General features: G+C 49.0%; 1 protein-coding gene across 2 annotated transcripts in view; it reads left to right on the top strand.

Moving 5' to 3' along the window:
• LOC133348739 (kinase suppressor of Ras 2-like) overlaps positions 1-15,393 on the top strand; it is a 79,687-nt gene extending 64,294 nt beyond the window's left edge. For both annotated transcript variants that reach the window (XM_061561678.1, XM_061561679.1), the window contains exon 19: positions 9,019-15,393. In XM_061561678.1, the coding sequence (XP_061417662.1) occupies positions 9,019-9,025 (7 nt within the window). In that variant the 3' untranslated portion in view covers positions 9,026-15,393. The remainder of the gene's footprint in view (positions 1-9,018) is intronic.
• The last annotated feature ends 1,462 nt before the right edge of the window (positions 15,394-16,855 follow it).

Here is a 16,855-nt window from a genome sequence, read left to right as displayed (position 1 = left end):
ATTAAAGGTGAACACGCTGGATTTGCAACCCAGAGGTTGTCGGTTCGATCTTCCGACGCGGCAGTCGGAAACGACGGCACTTCTGTGTTGACTCCAACTCAGCGCTATTAATGGATGTGTGGTGGGGTAATGCGTGGGTACCTTCTCCAAGTCGTCGGGCCAACGCGGCAGAGTAGGCCAAAACAATGCCCTTTGAAGGAGCTATGTCGAACTCCCTCCAGCGGAGGCCCTTCTGCCAGCAGTGGCCTGAGCAGGCACCTGCGGCTCTGCACCTGTGCCGAGGAGTCGTATCATTGCACAGGGATTCTTTGTCTGCGGGGAAAAACCCAAAACCTTTATCCTGCAGAAGGCCAGATGGTTTAAAATGTCAGCCCTGTTCTCTCTCAACAACAAAACATTTATTTCACTTCATTATTTTCTTTGATCTTTTATTATTTTTCTTTAATCAATCCGTGTCTGATCACTGAAGCAGAGGCAATCCACTCGGCACTCGGCTGCGTGCGTGCGGTGTTCTGAAGCACACGCAGAGATAGTTAAGACGTGCTGTTGGCGAGCGCCCGTTAAGGCCGGCCGTGACACACACAGGTGGTGGTGATTCATGTGGCCAGCACAGTGCATGCCCAACCGCCTTCGTCTTCCATTTCTGAGGCTCACGACCAACACCTTCACACCACGAACTGCTGACGTTGTGCTGAGTCAACGTGGGGGAGGCTGAGGCCAGGTCGAGATAGCCACGGGTGCTCGTGATGGGTGCTCTCACCGACAGCACTCACAGTGGCTTTATCGTTGATGTGGTGAGCATATAAATCACGTGCCGCTACGAGTGAGCGCCTATAATGTATGTAATTCATTTAGCCGGTGTGTGTGTAATGTATAGAGTCAGTGTGTGTGTCATTTATATAGCCGTTGTATGTAATTCATATAGCTAGTGTGTGTGTGTAATTTATAAAGCCAGTATGTGTGTGTATATATAAGTTATATAGCTTGCACAGGGCTCCGTGATTTATCACGAGTCTCCGACTCCATTACAGCGCTTAGCTTAGATAATTTCTCATAATGGATCCGTTGCACGCTTAATAATTTTCCGAGGGGTAAATTGGTATTGATGTATTTGCGTGTTTTTTATCGATTGTGAAGCGGTATTGGGGGCTGGCAGGCGCGGTGGCCAGGTGGAGCGCACTCCGTGGGGCGTGCGCAGCAGCAGCGTGACCCAGGGGGACAGGGCCACGGGTTCGACACCCGGACCTCACGTGACTTGGTTACTCAGCCGACTCCTCGTCAGGGAATCTGCGGCCGGGGTGGCGCTGCAGTTGAAGCGATTGACTTGCTGTTGGCATCGGGAGGGCGTAGGGTGGCAGCGCGTCGCTGTGGCGGCGCTACTCACCTTACAACAAGAAGCTCCTGGGTTCGATTCCCGACTTGGGTTCCTCTCTGCGTGGAGTTTGTGTGTTCTCCCCCTGTTCTGCATTGGTCTCCCGTTTTTACGGTTTCCTGCCATAGCTCTAAAAACTACACACAACGTAAATGGTATTGGCAAAAAATATATCCTATTGTTGAAACATTACATACAAGCTTTTTAGGACCCTCCGAAAAAGGAATCTTTATACTCTGTGAGGCTTTCCTGGGTAAACAAGCACAGTAATAATAATACAATCTCATGAAGGGGGTTGATTTATCTTCCCTCCACAGTCAGTAAATTTGGTACCAGTTTGTGGTAGGCCAATAATGGTTTTGTGTTCAGTTAGTTTTTGTGTTTAGTTTGTTGTCCTTCCCCCACACCTCTGATTAGCACGATTGGCTACGTACGATGCGAAAAGAGTTCAACATACGCATATATGCGTTTGGAGCCAAACATGTATTTCGAGTATTTGGCTGCTATAAATTTACACTATGAGATCTCTTTTACCAGTGGCAAAATATAATAGTAGGTTTTTACCCTTTTAACTGGTACAAAATAAAGGTGTCAGTTTTGTACCAGTTAAAAGGGTAAAAACCTACTATTATGCTATAAATTTCTACATGATAAGCCACTTTGTTGAGCTACAATTTGTGGCCAAGTCGCTTCTGAAAATGAGCTATATAGCTCAGTGGGCTTTAACGTAGTCACACGAACGTGGCATAGCAACACGTGTGTATGTGGTGTGAGTGTATAGTTTAGTTTTGTAAATGTAAATTGGGACTTTCCACCATTGACTAAGAGCTGTCGACAGAGGGGAGCACTGCTCGTTCCCGGCGCAAGTCGAGCACACACTGTGTGGTTTCATTGGTCTGGTTCCCTGCCATGGGCCTCCCTTTCGGGAGGGACGAGCTCTCCGCATGGGATCTCATCGCACCTGATTTTAAACACAAGTTGCTCATTCCACTGAGCTCCAAAACTTTAGCTTAATTTTTTGTTCTCCGCAAGCGCCATGGACGTGCGGTAGGAACTGGGTGCTTCTCCCTCGATATGACGGCAGAATGAAAACCTCTTTGAACCGAGAGACGGAATCGATGACGCGCGGAGCAGGAATGTGTGCGTAAAGTCACGGCGCAAACCGTCCCAAAACTTTTTGACAGGCCCCGCGTGAAGAGCACTCCCGACAGGGAGATGCCGTGATTGCAGACGAACCCTCGCTGCGGCCACAGCTCGACTCATTTAGGAGGAGTGGTGCACAGAAAGCAGGCTACGCGCGGACAATATAAGCCACAACAACAATAACAATCGTGATGGGAGGGGGGGGGGGAATTGGGCAGCGGCAAATTAAATTGGCGCACAGTCGGACGTGGAAATGAAGTGCCCCGCGTGTGCCGGCACTCGTGGACATTTAAGACTGTGCCAGCATGATTCATGTGCAGAGGAGGGTAGGATACGACTCTGGCTTCAATGACTAACTTCTGTGGAGAGAGTAATGGCGTGCGTGTGTGGACGTATACAGAGGCAGCCAGGCATAGTGGTGGCTACGTCACCCCTTTGGGCGCCAAGCCAGCCTTCATAGGTGCTTGCTAACAGCACTTGTCCCAGCAATCTTTTTAGGCTATCCAGAGGATCTTTATACGTGGAGGTTCTGCGAATGTATCCGTCTGCGGTTCACGCACTGCCCTATAAATCGATCGACCAACATTCGCTTCCCGGCCAAGGCTAGCATGGTTATAACACAATCCTATACTCCATTCTGGCTTACCGAGTACCAAGAGCATCTCCTGTGTCACGTTACGTAATTGTGGAACTAGTTTTGACTTCTCGATGAGTGCTCAGTGTAAAACCAATCTGAACCATTTATCACGCGGCGCGCGTATGTGCAGGCGGATACGTGTATTGCTTTTACAGTGACTATCCGAGTCTCTCTACGCTCAAACAAACATTGGGAAGTTCTCATTGCTTCTGACAGTCTGGAGCCGGCGGTAGAAATTCCTCATTCCCACAGGACAGCCTCCCTCGACACGCAGAGTTGCGGGTGGCATTACCGTTGATGTAAATTCTGCACAACGTCGTGGGAAGGCGTCGAGACGGATCACGTCGTTTGCGGCGACCGCTCGCTATAAATAGATTGAGTTTTTTGTGTTTTCCAATTAGGATCAATGCAGACGTATGCTCGGCTTGCACGCGCGATATTTGACGCGTGAATAATGTCGCTGCGTTCAAGTCGTTCGCACCGCGTTCACATCGGCCGAGTGGAGGCTTTTGATCGCAGTGTCTCCTTGTTGTTTTTCGGAATTTAATCAGGGTTGAGCCTCGATTATAATGCTCAGATGGGTGACCACACCGCGTAAAATGGGTGCAGTCGGCGTCATGTGCAGCAGAGGGCAGTGCCGCAAACCCAACTGTTGTTCTGCACTCACCCCCACATTCGCCAACCCTCACTGACTGGCATGGTGAAGTGTTGTGAAGCAGTGACTCGTCTGCATGTCGCAGGCAGGGAGACTTTCATCCAGCCCAGGTGCGCGTACCTGGGCCGTGTGTGGGAAGTGGACAGCGGCCGTCACACGGCAAGGACTGATACTTGCATGGGAATGTGGAATTTCCACCACAGGGTTTAGAAACACCATTGGTCAAGGAAGGTCGTGGGTGGCACACGCCTGTCATCCAGAGCTTTGGACGCAAGGGTTGGTGGATCACGTCGAGATTTGTGAACCTCCCGAGCCCACCACGTGCCTGTGGAGTGGCCAAGGGGCGCACGGCGCCCCTCCATGCGCACGGATGAGTGTGATGCAGCAAATTCATGGAACGGTTATTTTACTGTGACTTGTATGTGCGTTGAAATTCTTTCGCACCATACGTAGCCAACTGTGCTGAACGGAGGTCTTCTTAATATATATACTGCATAGATGATAAGATATAGTGCACAGGTGATGAGATATAGTGCACAGGTGATGAGATATAGAGCACAGGTGATGAGATATAGAGCACAGTTGATGTGATACAGTGCACAGGTGATGAGATATAGTGCACAGGTGATGAGATACAGTGCACAGGTGATGTTATACAGTGCACAGGTGATGAGATATAGTGCACAGGTGATGTGATATAGTGCACAGGTGATGAGATACAGTGCACAGGTGATGTGATACAGTGCACAGGTGATGAGATATAGTGCACAGGTGATGAGATATAGAGCACAGGTGATGAGATATAGAGCACAGTTGATGTGATACAGTGCACAGGTGATGAGATATAGTGCACAGGTGATGAGATACAGTGCACAGGTGATGTTATACAGTGCACAGGTGATGAGATATAGTGCACAGGTGATGTGATATAGTGCACAGGTGATGAGATACAGTGCACAGGTGATGTGATACAGTGCACAGGTGATGAGATATAGTGCACAGGTGATGTGATACAGTGCACAGGTGATGTGATACAGTGCACAGGTGATGAGATATAGTGCACAGGTGTTGTGATACAGTGCACAGGTGATGTGATACAGTGCACAGGTGATGTGATACAGTGCACAGGTGATGAGATATAGTGCACACGTGATGTGATACAGTGCACAGGTGATGAGATATAGTGCACAGGTGATAAGATACAGTGCACAGGTGATGAGATATAGTGCACAGGTGATGAGATATAGTGCACAGGTGATGAGATATAGTGCACAGGTGATAAGATACAGTGCAGAGGTGATGAGATATAGTGCACAGGTGATGAGATACAGTGCACAGGTGATAAGATACAGTGCACAGGTGATGAGATATAGTGCACAGGTGATAAGATACAGTGCACAGGTGATGAGATATAGTGCACAGGTGATGTGATATAGTGCACAGGTGATGAGATACAGTGCACAGGTGATGTGATTCAGTGCACAGGTGATGAGATATAGTGCACAGGTGATGTGATACAGTGCACAGGTGATGAGATACAGTGCACAGGTGATGTGATACAGTGCACAGGTGATGAGATACAGTGTACAGGTGATGAGATATAGTGCACAGGTGATGTGATATAGTGCACAGGTGATGTGATACAGTGCACAGGTGATGTGATACAGTGCACAGGTGATGAGATATAGTGCACAGGTGATGTGATACAGTGCACAGGTGATGTGATACAGTGCACAGGTGATGAGATACAGTGCACAGGTGATGAGATATAGTGCACAGGTGATGTGATATAGTGCACAGGTGATGAGATATAGTGCACAGGTGATGTGATATAGTGCACAGGTGATGAGATATAGTGCACAGGTGATGTGATATAGTGCTCAGGTGATGAGATACAGTGCACAGGTGATGAGATATAGTGCACAGGTGATGTGATATAGTGCTCAGGTGATGAGATACAGTGCACAGGTGATGAGATATAGTGCTCAGGTGATGAGATACAGTGCACAGGTGATGAGATATAGTGCACAGGTGATGTGATATAGTGCACAGGTGATGAGATATAGTGCACAGGTGATGAGATATAGTGCACAGGTGATGAGATATAGTGCACAGGTGATGAGATATAGTGCACAGGTGATGTGATATAGTGCACAGGTGATGAGATATAGTGCACAGGTGATGAGATATAGTGCACAGGTGATGTGATATAGTGCACAGGTGATGAGATATAGTGCACAGGTGATGAGATATAGTGCACAGGTGATGTGATACAGTGCACAGGTGATGAGATATAGTGCACAGGTGATGAGATATAGTGCACAGGTGATGAGATATAGTGCACAGGTGATGTGATATAGTGCACAGGTGATGAGATATAGTGCACAGGTGATGTGATATAGTGCACAGGTGATGAGATATAGTGCACAGGTGATGAGATATAGTGCACAGGTGATGAGATATAGTGCACAGGTGATGAGATATAGTGCACAGGTGATGTGATATAGTGCACAGGTGATGTGATACAGTGCACAGGTGATGAGATATAGTGCACAGGTGATGAGATTTAGTGCACAGGTGATGAGATTTAGTGCACAGGTGATGAGATACAGTGCACGGGTGTTGAGATTTAGTGCACAGGTGATGCCCCTGATGTGAGCGAAGTGCAGTGAGTGTGCCTGTAGTGAGTGTGTAGTGAGTGTGTGCATGTAGTGGGGGTGTGAGTGTAGTGTGGCTGTGGTAGCAGGTCATATAAACAGACGACGATTTGGTAAGAAATGTCCTCAAATTGTCGTGAGTGCACGGATGATGCTGGACATGCCGACTGGCCATGAGAAGCAGGAGGTGGCATGGGGGGCATCCCTTACTCGTGGCTCGAATATCGTTTTAAAACGTTGAGTATTGGTTGACTTGCTGGCGCAAATCGTCTCCGATAACGCGGTGGTAGTTGCGTTCTTGAAAAATCGCGTTATAATAAATAATGTATAATATAGGCTAAAGCAAAGTCCGCAATAACACGTAAGATGCGTATGCAGGATGAACAAAGACTGATGCGTTTGGATAGCATCTAGAAGCATCCAGCAGCGTCCCGCCTTGTGTGATGCTACGCCACGCCAGCCGTACGACTGCTTATTCCGACTTGCACGACGTAGTTCCGTTCACTCAATCCCGTTATATCCAGTTCGCATCCGCGTTATACAAACATTTTGCCTCATACATTAATCTAATTCGCGTTTGGAAAATACCACGCGGCATTATTGGAGACCAGACTGTATGTACACAATTGGGTGGGTGGGGAGGCTGCAGCAGCAGGATTCACGGGAAGTTCTTTTTTTCAAACACAACACAGAATGTCCTCATGCCGAGCGTACGGTGTACGTGTGTGGTCATCGTAGTGCCATTGGCAGCCCTGAACCTGTGGTGGAAAAAGCCACGTTCCGATGGCAGGGTGCAGACTATCCATGGGACAACTACTGTTGACACTCCACAAAGTGGCACGCGGTTTGAAGCCCCTGGAAGGGTGGATGATGACGATGATGACGATGATGAATATGATGATGATGACGACGATGAATATGATGATGACGACGATGATGAATATGATGACGATGATGAATATAATAAAGATGACGATGATGAATTTGATGATGATGATGACGATGATGATGGGCTTAGTCAGCCCCACGATTTGAAGCTGCAACCTTCCAAGCGCTGTGCCACAGAGCCACCCAGCCGGAATAATAATAATAACAATACACGGACCCGTTTGTGTATCGCGAAGCGCGGTTAGCAGTCTCTATTCATTTGCATCCCGCGTTTGGTGATGATTGTGGCGGTGCTAGGCGTAAGCAAACTCAGCAAAGGGTTGTGGTCCCAAGCAGCCTCAGGTGACCCAGACTCATGAGGAAATATGGGCGCATCAAAGATCAGCTCAAGTCAATATTTTAATCCTTGTCATGTCTCTCTAATCTACATCTCTCCTACCACATCCAACTGAGTAGTTGTCTTTTGGCTACACCTTTTGTATTTCACAAAATCTCTCCCATCTCATCTCCCTACTCTTGCGTACAGCTCTCCCACGTCTCCTGCTCGCTTCTGCGCTGGCTGCACCGCGTGGCTCGGAGCAGCCATGGGTGCCCGCACTCCTTTGCCTGGCTGTTCACAGTCCCAACCGAGCCCCAATACAGTTGTGTGGATTTCTCAAAGGGGCATTGCACACTCTAGCAGGCCGGGCTTCCGTTGAAGCCGCAAGTCAACTTTCTCTCAGTGCGAGGGGTCGCGTATTTGCCTCTGTTGCCCTCTCATAGCCTGGAACTCCATTCCCCCAGACATCCATGCTGGTGACTCCCTGCCCCTGTTGAAACCCATGCTCTAAACCTTTTTTTACTCTGTCCATGACTGACCGCGTGTCTGTTTAATGTGGCTCTGCGCACTGCGTCTGAGCAGCGGCATGAGGTGTCATTGCATTTCGACATCACTGTTTTGTTTTTCGGACTTGAAGACCGAAATCAAAACGACGAAATAAAGAGGTGGACGAGAGCAGGGTGGAGTGCTTTTGGAAAACCGAACTCCACATTTAAAATTAGAACAGCGATGTGGCCTAAAGGAGAGAGAGTTTTCAATCAGTGCTTGGTGTTGCCTGCTTGTCACACACGGTTCAGAAACACCGTGGTCATGAACGAAAAATATTGAACAAAAAACTGAGAAGTGCACAGAGAAGTACGGAGAGGCGCATGCTGGGAATTACATTGAGAGAAGGAAAGAAGCAGCATCTGGATTAGAGAACACACGCAGGGTAGAGGCAGCGTCCAAACCATGAAGAAAAGTGAGTGGGCCTAGGCACAGGGCACGTCGTCACTAGAAGGGACGTGGCCGATGTTCAAGAATAATGACGGAGAAGCAGCCAAGGAATTGAACGCGTGCGAGAGGACTTACACCGCGGAGATGGAACGACGAAAACAGTTTGTGTGCAGGTGCTGGGTGGAGTGTTGCAGCGCAGAAGCGCGTGAGATGGCCATGGCTTGGGCAAGCGTTCATATTGCAGTGGATTGACCATGGCTAATGATGATGATGTTGAATTGATTGTAAAAGCTGCCAAGGCTAGGCGGCAATCCTGGGAGTCTGACCATCTTGGCCTCCTAGTTGTCAGCCCTCGCACTAAGTGCTTCTCACTTGTGTTGTGTTCCTCCCGCTCTCCGTGTCTTCGTGCAGGGTTTGACGCTGGAGCTGCCTCGTCGCCTCCTCCTCCTTCTCGCCAGGACCGAGCCGATCCTCGCCCCCAAGCGACCCAGACTCGGACTCCAATCTGGAACCAAATGCTCGTCTTCTGCCTCCAGTGCCACCAAGCCAATCCATTAACCACACCTATCCACCGCTCATCTTGTTCTACACACGGCCTCATCGTCGTTATCATCATCATCGTCGTCAGCCACGATCTACTGCTGGATGCAGACCTCACCCAAGCCGTCACCATCCCTAAAGCTCACGATGCCGCAATTGCTCCGCGCTCCTGCGCAGCAGCTGAACTCGTGACTCTATCTCCACGGCGGCCATCCTCTCGGCCTGCTTTGTTTTGGCCGCGCTGGCTCCCCGACGCGTCGCCAAGCGAACTGCCGCCGCCGGTCCGCGCCGCAGCTGCGTAGGAGCCGCGGTGCCACGTGCGGTGTTTGTGTGCGTGTCGGGCGGACACATGGCCTGTGCTGCGTGTTTCACTGTTGCCGCTGCCACTGTCGGCACTAAAGCGCCGCAGCCGGTACGTTCGGTTGTCGAAATTTACGTCACTCTTATTTTTATGTTGTTCCCTTTTTTTATTTACGTGAAGGTTTCATTTCGCTTGTTGGTGTGGAAATCAGATCCCAGTCTATATCCCTGCTGACCCTGCACAATAATCCCTGAGCCAGATGCTCCACCGGTATCTGACTCCACGTTCTCTCTCGTCGCCGAGCCTCGAACACCCACGCGCTGCGATCCCCGACGCCAACGCCAAACCCCGCACGCCTCCTCACCCCTTCGCCACCACGAACCATTGCGGAACCTCTTCCTCGTTTCATCCAGTTGAGGCAGGTGGCTTAGCAGCAGAGCAGGTGGCTCGCAATTGGAACGTCGCAAATTCAAATCCTGGTTGGTGGCCGCCTCGGCCCATCGTTTATTTATAGGGCAAGCAACTGTGGTCGTCCTATGGATAGACTCGCCCCCACCATTGGACTATGGAGTTGTGACGATAGGGCTGTAATTTGTAATTAGGGCCGAACACCACCTCAGTGCTCATTTGAGCAGGAAGTCATTTTTGACTTTATTTTGAGTTTATTTATTTAACCTGCAGGTGAGACATTGAAGAGACTAGAATTTGCAAGAGTAACCTGGGTCACCATCATGACAAAAGCAACCACGTGCATTCAAGTACAGCAATGAAGCAAATAGACGGGAATGCAAAATAAACCACATGACAGAAGAAACAAAATATTGCAGACAAAGTAATTGTAATTCATTCACAGTGCAACTAAGTTACAGAAACATTCAACAGTTGTATGCATGCAAAACAAAGATTGAGCTATGCACTTTTAAATGATCTAGATTGAAAACGAATTTATTTAAAACTGTTTTTTGTGTTTAGTTTGTTGTCTTTCCCCCGCACCTTTGATTAGCACGGTTGGCTACGTACGGTGCGAAAGAAGTTCGACATACATACATAGTCATACAGACTGTAGGGGAAAATGCAGTTGGTGAGCACCTAATAAGGCTGATACGGTGTGATGAGGTGGCGGTGTGGCCAACACCGCGAATGGTAGCTCCTATAGGAGGCACGCACAAGCAGAGTGGCCCTTCTTAACACGCTGCTGGATGAGGGGCCTCCCCACGCCGTTTGTGTCATGGGGATTAGTTGAACACTGGTCAGCGCTTGCCCATATGCCGCAGCAGGTACTTATTTATAGCCACCTGCCTCGGGCGGCGCGGTTGGTAACGCCGGTGCCTCGTCGTAATTTCTCGCTCGGATTTGAGTGTGGTAAATGGATCCCCCCCCTCCCCGCCAACTATTATTTTTACGTAGGCGTGAGCGAAGGACTGCGGCGTGCACTCGAGTTACATTGATTTTGTGTTTTGAGCCGAGTCGTAACACCGTGTCGATGCTCGCACCAACACTGACTTGCACTTCAATTTCCTCGTGGCCCAGAGATCAGGAATGAACATGCGTCAGGCACCAAGCGCGTCACCGTGTGGCGTGCGGCGCGCTTTCAAATCAATGGGTCCCGGAGCGCGCACACTTCTGTTGTAGTCGTTTAAGTTCAAGAGGTCATCGTGACGAATGTTTGTTGACGCCACCAGACGTCGCCGTCGCTGGCTCCGAGGTTGAGAGAAGCTCGGCGAGAGCGGCGAGTCTGTCCAGTCCACTGGATCCCAGAGCTGAGCAGGGTAGCTGCAGCGAGAAGGCCCCTGCGTTCACTTACCGACTCGGGCATCTTGCTGTTTAGAGTATTTGGCCTGCTATAAATTTCCACGTGATAAGCCACTTCGTCGAGTGATCATTTGTGGCCAGGTCGCTTCTGAAAAACATATATAGCTCAATGGGCCTGAGCTGGAAAAATTAAAAATATTTTTTAGTTGAATGTAGAGTTTGTACGATCTCCCCCTGTTCTGCATGTGTCCCTCCAGAATTCTCTGTTTCCTCCCATAGCGAGAAAAAAACATAAAATGTAACTGGTATTGGCCAAAACATCCCAATGTGGAAAACTTACCCGCAAATTAAACAATATATATTATACACAGCAGTACCACCCTTTACTACAAAAACCTGGCAGGACCCTCCTGAAAAGAGCCTTGAGACTCCGTGAGGCTTTCCTGGGAAAACGAGCGTGATAAAAAAAAGAAACAATAACCAGAATGCGAGATTGCGAGGTGATATCCGGCAGTGCTGCTGTTGCCACCACCACACTTTGCCAATGCTTTTGCCATATCCCATAGTTGTTGTAGCTGACCTCCAAAGACCGCTCTTACAGTCTCATCAGTGTTTAGTTGTCCTACCTCGACTGTCGTTACATACGAAGATCTAAGTCTTCGTGGCCACAATTATGCCCTCCCTTCTCTATGCTTGCAAAACGTGGACCCTTCTGAAGGAACATCTGCACTGGTCTGGATGTATATATGTTGAGCTGCTTTCGCACCGTACGTAGTCGACCGTGTTCTTTGGTGGTGCGGGGGAAGGAAAACAAACTAAACACAAGCAGTTGCGTTTGTTGTCCTTCCCCCACACGTTTGGCTACGCACGGTGCAAAAGAAGTTCAACATATATACAAAAAGACAAAGATCCCCCGTATAGCCTTAACAGACTGTTGGGGCAAGTGCTGTTAGCAAGCACCTATGAAGGCCGTAACGGTACACGAGGGGGTACGTGGCCAGCACCACGCCCGGCCACCTTTGTCTCCCTAGAGTCGTCCTAGGGGAGGCCCAGGACTGGTTCAGATCATTGTCACTGGTGTTGGCCGTGAGCGGGAATCAAACTCGTGCCACCGGGTTCGAAGCGCAGTGCACTAACCGCTACACTACCGCTCCCCACAACATATACACATCACCATCAACACCATCATGTGCTTGTGGGCCATCCCCGAGGTCGCCGGCATCTGAGTGCCACTCCAATGCCCGTCTCGGTGACTGCTCCTCCACCCAGCACACGTGTCCCGCCCATCATTACCTCCTCTCGATGGCACATACAGCACTTGTGTACCACGTTATAAACCGAACCTCCCAAGTAGGTTACCCTATCATGCAATACAGGGTGTTTGAAAAAGATGGACCCGATTTGAAATCGCTATATCTCTGCAACCACGAAACGCCCATGAATGAAACTCTTATCACTTGAAAGGGTGGGACATAGAGTTTCCAATGATTACCGCTAGATGCCTCTCCCAGCGCACAAACAGCCCCTAGCCTCAGTCATTCGCAAGATGGTGACCCCACAACACAAGGGGCGTTTTGCGTTCTGCAGTTCAGCAAGACTGAATCCGTAGTTGCGGTGCAGCGTGCGTTTCAACGGCGTTTTGGCATTGATCCGCCAATGTCAAAGAGCATTCGTCGTTGGTACCGACAATTTGAGGAAACAGGCTGTTTATGTAAGGGGAAGAGTACGGGGCGACCACGTACCTCAGGAAAACGTGAGAAAAGAGGCGTTTGGGACAAATTCAACTATCGTCTCGATGTTGTCCGTACAGCAGGTGGAGGGCACATAGAGCATTAATATAATGGTTAGTAAAACTTTATAACTCATTAAACCGTTTGTAATTTTTTGTGTAATTGTAACATGTTGCCATCCTGAAAGTTACTGCTTTGAAATTGGGTCCATCTATTTTAAACACCCTGTAGAATTCCGAGTGCAACTCTACTCAGGCGCTCATTTCCTCATGGCCTTATTAAGAGTCCAGCTCTGTGACCCGTACACGAAAGTGCCCATGCACTAACGCAGCGGCACGGCTATATATATATATAGAGGGAAGCGCGTGCGTTTGAAGCCGTTGCGGACCGCCGGTTAATCATCAAGGCCGTGCGTCGCCGTCTCCGGATTAAATGTGAGGCTGCGCTGTTGGCTACAGGACGCTTGAAGCGAGCGGGTCACTGGGAGCGGCCACGCGCCTCCCTGCGCTGGCGGAGGAGTCCCTGAAGACTTTGGTCCGGGCCATCTGGTTGCTCAGTGGCAGAGTGGGTGGCTCACAATCGGAAGATTTTTTAGTTAAAATCCCTGCTTGGGGGTTGACTCGGCCGATTCGTCCCTCCCGTTAGGGTCAGTACAACGAGTTCCACTTTGTAGGGAAGTCAACAGTGATTTCCAATGGATGTACTGGCCCCTGCCATGGGAAGGTGGAATTCATGCCACTGACACAGTGCTGTGAACAGGACATGAACACTGCCTCAATGCTTATTTGAGCAGGAAATCACTTTGATTTAACAATGAAACACACTTACTCTCCAAAATTGGATAAGGGGAAGAATGAATTGCTGAGATAGACAGCGGTTGTCGATAGATGTCCTGTCACTGCAGTTCTATGTCACTAAATCAAGAAGTCCGGCTGGCATAAACAAAATTTGGCAGTTCATTTCCCAGCTGAGGCTCGACCCAGTCTATCCAAGAAAAATTGTACAAATTGCTGGTCAGTCAACTGTGGCTCTCCTCTGGATACAATTGGTCCCTGTCAAAGGAATGTGAAAGTCAACAATGCTGCTGTCCCACAATTCTTCAGTGTGACATGACGGCGCGTCGTGTGCCATGACGGGGAGTCACCTGCCGGTGACGGTGCATCATATACCGTGATGGCCACCTCACTGTACAACTTAAACAATCTAATGGGGTCAATTGACTGATACTGCCCTTTGTCAATCCACTGCTTGATGAAGGTGTCCACACATCGTGTTGGTCACAGGAGCGGCTTGACCATACTTCACCATGCTGGACAATGCGGACTGGTGAAGTGGGGAGCCCAGGACCAGTTCAGATATCGCTCGCTTTTCTGTGACAGAATTCAACTCGGGTCCCCGGGTTCACAGCACAGCGTGCTCAAGTTATGAGACCGCTAACCCATTGCTCGTGTTAGAAGAAATACACTTCCACTCGTTGATCTTTGAGTGGAATCACTCCCGTGTTGTGTGTGAATGGGTAACACTGTAAGAGTGATGTGGTCAGCCTCGGTCTCCGTGCGGAGTTACACTCGGCGACCCTTCACCGACGTGCCACTGATCATTACCACTGGGATCGTGTTCCCTGCGCTCGCTACTGCTGAGTGTTTGTGCTGCATCGGTGTCGCTATTGGGATGTATGTTTCGATGTTTCATGAAATGTTAGGCCTTTGCGTTTTGCCACTGTTATCCTGAATAGTGACACAGTGGGTAATTGTAATTTTAATAGACTTTAATATTTAAACTACATGAATTCAATGAATATTTAATTCGTCCGGAACTCATCGAGACTCTTTGCACCTGAGTAAGGCTCGTCGGCTGAAACGACCGATTTTTTTTTCTTCCTCCGTATTTTAACCGATTAAATATTCAGGATAACAATAACAAGTATATTAAAAGCAGAAACGCGCGCCGTTTGAAATCGTGGTGTTTTACCATTGTACACAATCATCGGATTGTGTTCACTGCACGCGTGTGCGTACGTACGCCTGTGTGTAGTCTGTGTGTGCATGTAAGGATAAGTGGTGCAGTGGTTAGCACAGTGGTGTGCATCATCAGTGGCTGGTGCTTTCTAAACTTGTCCTGAGCCTCTCCTAGAATGACTGAGCCTAAATGAGTACCGACCAGAGCTCCCCCGAGTGAAGGCCCTTCTGCCAGCAGTGGCGTGAGTAAGCACTTGTAGGGCTGCACCTCTATCTTCCTGCAAATTAGTCTTTAGACTGGGCGAGGCTTCCTGGACACGTGGAGTAATTCTTATTTTATTTTATTTTTTATTATTGTGCTGATATGGAAAAAATTGCAATGCAATGATTTGCACGGATTCGCTCCTCCCTTTAATGTTCTGATTGTGCTTGAATTGAGCCTGCGTTCAGGGTTAGAGGTGAAATGTGTTCATGTGCGTGTACATATAAATACTGTGGTGCCGCTTCACTGAGCCACTGTGTTCGCTTGTGCGGCGCTTGGGGGGGAGTGAGACATTGGTGGTGGCCGTGTTGAGGATAGTGCTGATGATGGTTGATGGTGAGGATGACAGGGATGGTGAGTAATGGCGAGGATGATGGAGATTATGGTGAGAATGATGAAAATGATGATCATGTGGATGGTGAAAGTGATGGTGGCAGTGGGATGGCAGTGAGGGAGCTGAGATGGTTCTTGGGGTATATATGCAGTGAGTGATACAGTATGCTGGTGGTGAAGATTGTGGTGATGGTGATTATGACGTGAGGGATATTTAGTAGATACTGTTCTTGTGGTAGTGGTTGGTAGTCCTGAGGGTGATGGTGATTGTGGTGGTGAGGATTATAGTGGTGGTGAGTGAGGTTGTGTAATGCAGGCGCAGTGGTTGACTCATCATCCCCCTGTCAATGAAATCGGTACCACTTTGTGGAAAGACAACAGTGACTGCCCGATGGATATCACAAGCCCCGACAAGGCAATGTGGATTTGTCACAAGTTGTTTGATCAGGGAGACACTTACTAATTTTTGCCCAGTCAAGAGAAAATACGTTGTATATTTTAAAAAGACAAACTGATATTGCGGCTGCTCCTGCAGTAGTAACACAACACACCCAAGCTGCTAACTTCATTCTCACGGCACGTCGCTGAACACGCACGGAATCGCATCTTAATTGAACCAAAACGAGAATGATTTGCACGGTTGGTAATTAATACTTAATCACGCAAACACGAACAGCGACACCGGCGATAATGGGGGCTCTGGCTCTTCTGGCTGGGTGCGCCGCGAGCCGTGTTGGAGTGGCCGTCATTTGCTCTCGAGTCTTGGGGGCTGAGAGGCGACATGAGGCTCTCAACGCGCTCTGTACTCTTGGGAATTCGTGTCTCATCAGCGCCGCAAAGGAACTGCAGGGAAACGTGGGGGTCGCCGTGACGCGTACGGGCAGTCGACATACTCGACTGCGCGTCGCGCACCACTTTACAGCGACCACCGCTTGCGATGCCACAATCTGAGAGTTGAGGGCTCTTGGATCGAACAACACACAAGGATGTTCAATGCAGGCACATTTACAGATTTAAATTAGTGATGACTCCATGAGTGAATTCTTGGAGTCATTATTATTTGAACGTGTTGTCATCAGCAATTTTTATCTCGATTGTGCCACTAACGTCACACTGACAAAAAAATATTCATCCTATCCCTGGCCCTGCTTTCCTCTAATTCATATTCAGATGTCACAGTTTGGTTATGGCCTAGCTTAGCGAAAAACCCGTGAGAAAACCACTCGTACTGGGAGGGCCCCATGTGAGCGCGGATTGGATGTGCCAGTGAAAATGGGGTCTCGGTGGACGTGTTCCCACTGGATTTCCATATCACGAGAGGAGGTATCCTTTCAGCACTCTCGCTGGGGAGCGCAACCCGTCGTGTTTGAGA

Source organism: Lethenteron reissneri, chromosome 28, assembly GCF_015708825.2.
Source record: "Lethenteron reissneri isolate LAM-NWPU_2019-01 chromosome 28, ASM1570882v1, whole genome shotgun sequence".
Lineage (NCBI taxonomy): Eukaryota > Metazoa > Chordata > Hyperoartia > Petromyzontiformes > Petromyzontidae > Lethenteron > Lethenteron reissneri.
Note: the sequence above shows the minus strand (reverse complement) of the source record. Positions and strands in the feature narration are given on the sequence as shown.